Source organism: Austrofundulus limnaeus, unplaced genomic scaffold, assembly GCF_001266775.1.
Source record: "Austrofundulus limnaeus strain Quisiro unplaced genomic scaffold, Austrofundulus_limnaeus-1.0 Scaffold883, whole genome shotgun sequence".
NCBI lineage: Eukaryota > Metazoa > Chordata > Actinopteri > Cyprinodontiformes > Rivulidae > Austrofundulus > Austrofundulus limnaeus.
The window spans coordinates 80676-82233 of NW_013953285.1; the positions used below are offsets into that span (position 1 = coordinate 80676).

The 1558-nt window shown below is 44.4% G+C and overlaps 1 protein-coding gene across 1 annotated transcript in view; it reads left to right on the forward strand.

The window, feature by feature from the left end:
- The first annotated feature begins 309 nt into the window (after positions 1–309).
- Positions 310–1558, forward strand: part of fem1b (fem-1 homolog b) — a 6098-nt gene continuing 4849 nt past the window's right edge. Inside the window, exon 1 of the mRNA XM_014029320.1 lies at positions 310–981. Coding sequence (XP_013884774.1) covers positions 734–981 — 248 coding nt within the window. The 5' untranslated portion in view covers positions 310–733. The remainder of the gene's footprint in view (positions 982–1558) is intronic.

Below are 1558 nucleotides of genomic sequence, written 5' to 3' on the forward strand. Positions count from 1 at the left end.
GGAGTGTTGAAAAATACTCTTATCATATCTTCCCTTATTAAAAAATAATAAATAATCAACCTCACTTGAAAAATCTCCAAATTCCAAAAGAAGAATTATATACTATAAAAATGTCAGGAAGCAAAATTATTTACATTTTTATGAAGTTATTCAGCAAAATAAAGATTGATTAATAGAATATGATTATTGACAACACACAACATTAAACATTCTGAGCCACACTTCATACCAGTAGGTGGCGGTAATACACACTATTTGTTGTTTACCAACCGTGAATAAAGCACAAAATGAGGCTGAGGCGGAAGAGGAGGAACACATTATACCAGCTGCAGAATGTTCCAGTCGAACCTGTTTTAAGGCTGAACTTCAACTTCCGGCAGTTCTTAGCTGTAAAGTGAAATCTCAGTTTTTGTTCCTAAAATGTTGAGTCTTTTTTGATAGCTTTGTTAGATAAACTTTAGGGTTTGGATCGTTCAGGTGAGCAATGAGGTACCGCTCTAACTGGACCGAAACTTGACCCGGAACACTCTGCTTGTTAATCTACTTTTAACTGTTAGCAGAGCAGCTAACACAGGGTATCGGTCAGCGGGGAAACTGTCTGTGGAAGAAATCAGTCTTTTCATGGGATCACTGGGATCTTTGTGGACATTTTAATGGGAGGCGGGTTCTTTTGGAGGACTGGACTCTGGGGGTGTGAGTTAAGAAGAACCGGGCGGCCAGGTGTCGGGCTCATATGGAGTCTCTGGCCGGCTACGTCTACAAGGCAGCCAGCGAGGGTCGGGTCCTGACGCTGGCTGCCTTGCTGCTGAACCACTCCGAACCCGAGACCAAGTACCTTCTGAGCTATGTGACCCAGGTCTCCGGACAAAGGTCCACACCTCTCATCATCGCAGCCCGGAACGGACATGAGAAGGTGGTCCGGTTGCTTCTGGACCACTACAAGGTTGACACGGAACAGACCGGCACGGTCCGGTTCGACGGGTAAGACCTGCTCATGTTTGTCCGAAACTTAGTGGAGTCAGAGAAATGGTTCCGATTGGGCCATGTGTACCAGAACTCTCAGATGATACCAAGACCAGCTGTTTGGGTTTAAAAAGGTCCAAACGGAACCAGTGTAATAATGTTATGCATGTCTGTCAGATAAAACAACTTTTATACAGATTGTCTTCATACATTCAGCAATATAAAGAGTTTCAGTGGCTAAAATAATAATTAAACAGAACATCTCTTATTTATGTTCTTTTTTACTAATTAAACCTGTGGCACGGTGGTACAGTGGTTTGAACCGTCAGCACACAGTGACAAGACCGAAGGTTCGTCTGTGTGGACTTCACATGTTCTCCTGAGCTTTCTCCCACAGAACACAAACAGGTTTCTGTCATTGACCGAGACCTGTCCAGGTGTCTCTATGATGGGCCTAAACCTGTCCAGGTGTCTCTGTGATGGGCCTAAATCTGTCCAGGTGTCTCTGTGATGGGCCAAGACCTGTCCAGGTGTCTCTGTGATGGGCCTAAATCTGTCCAGGTGTCTCTTTGATGTGCCTAGACCTGTCCAGGTG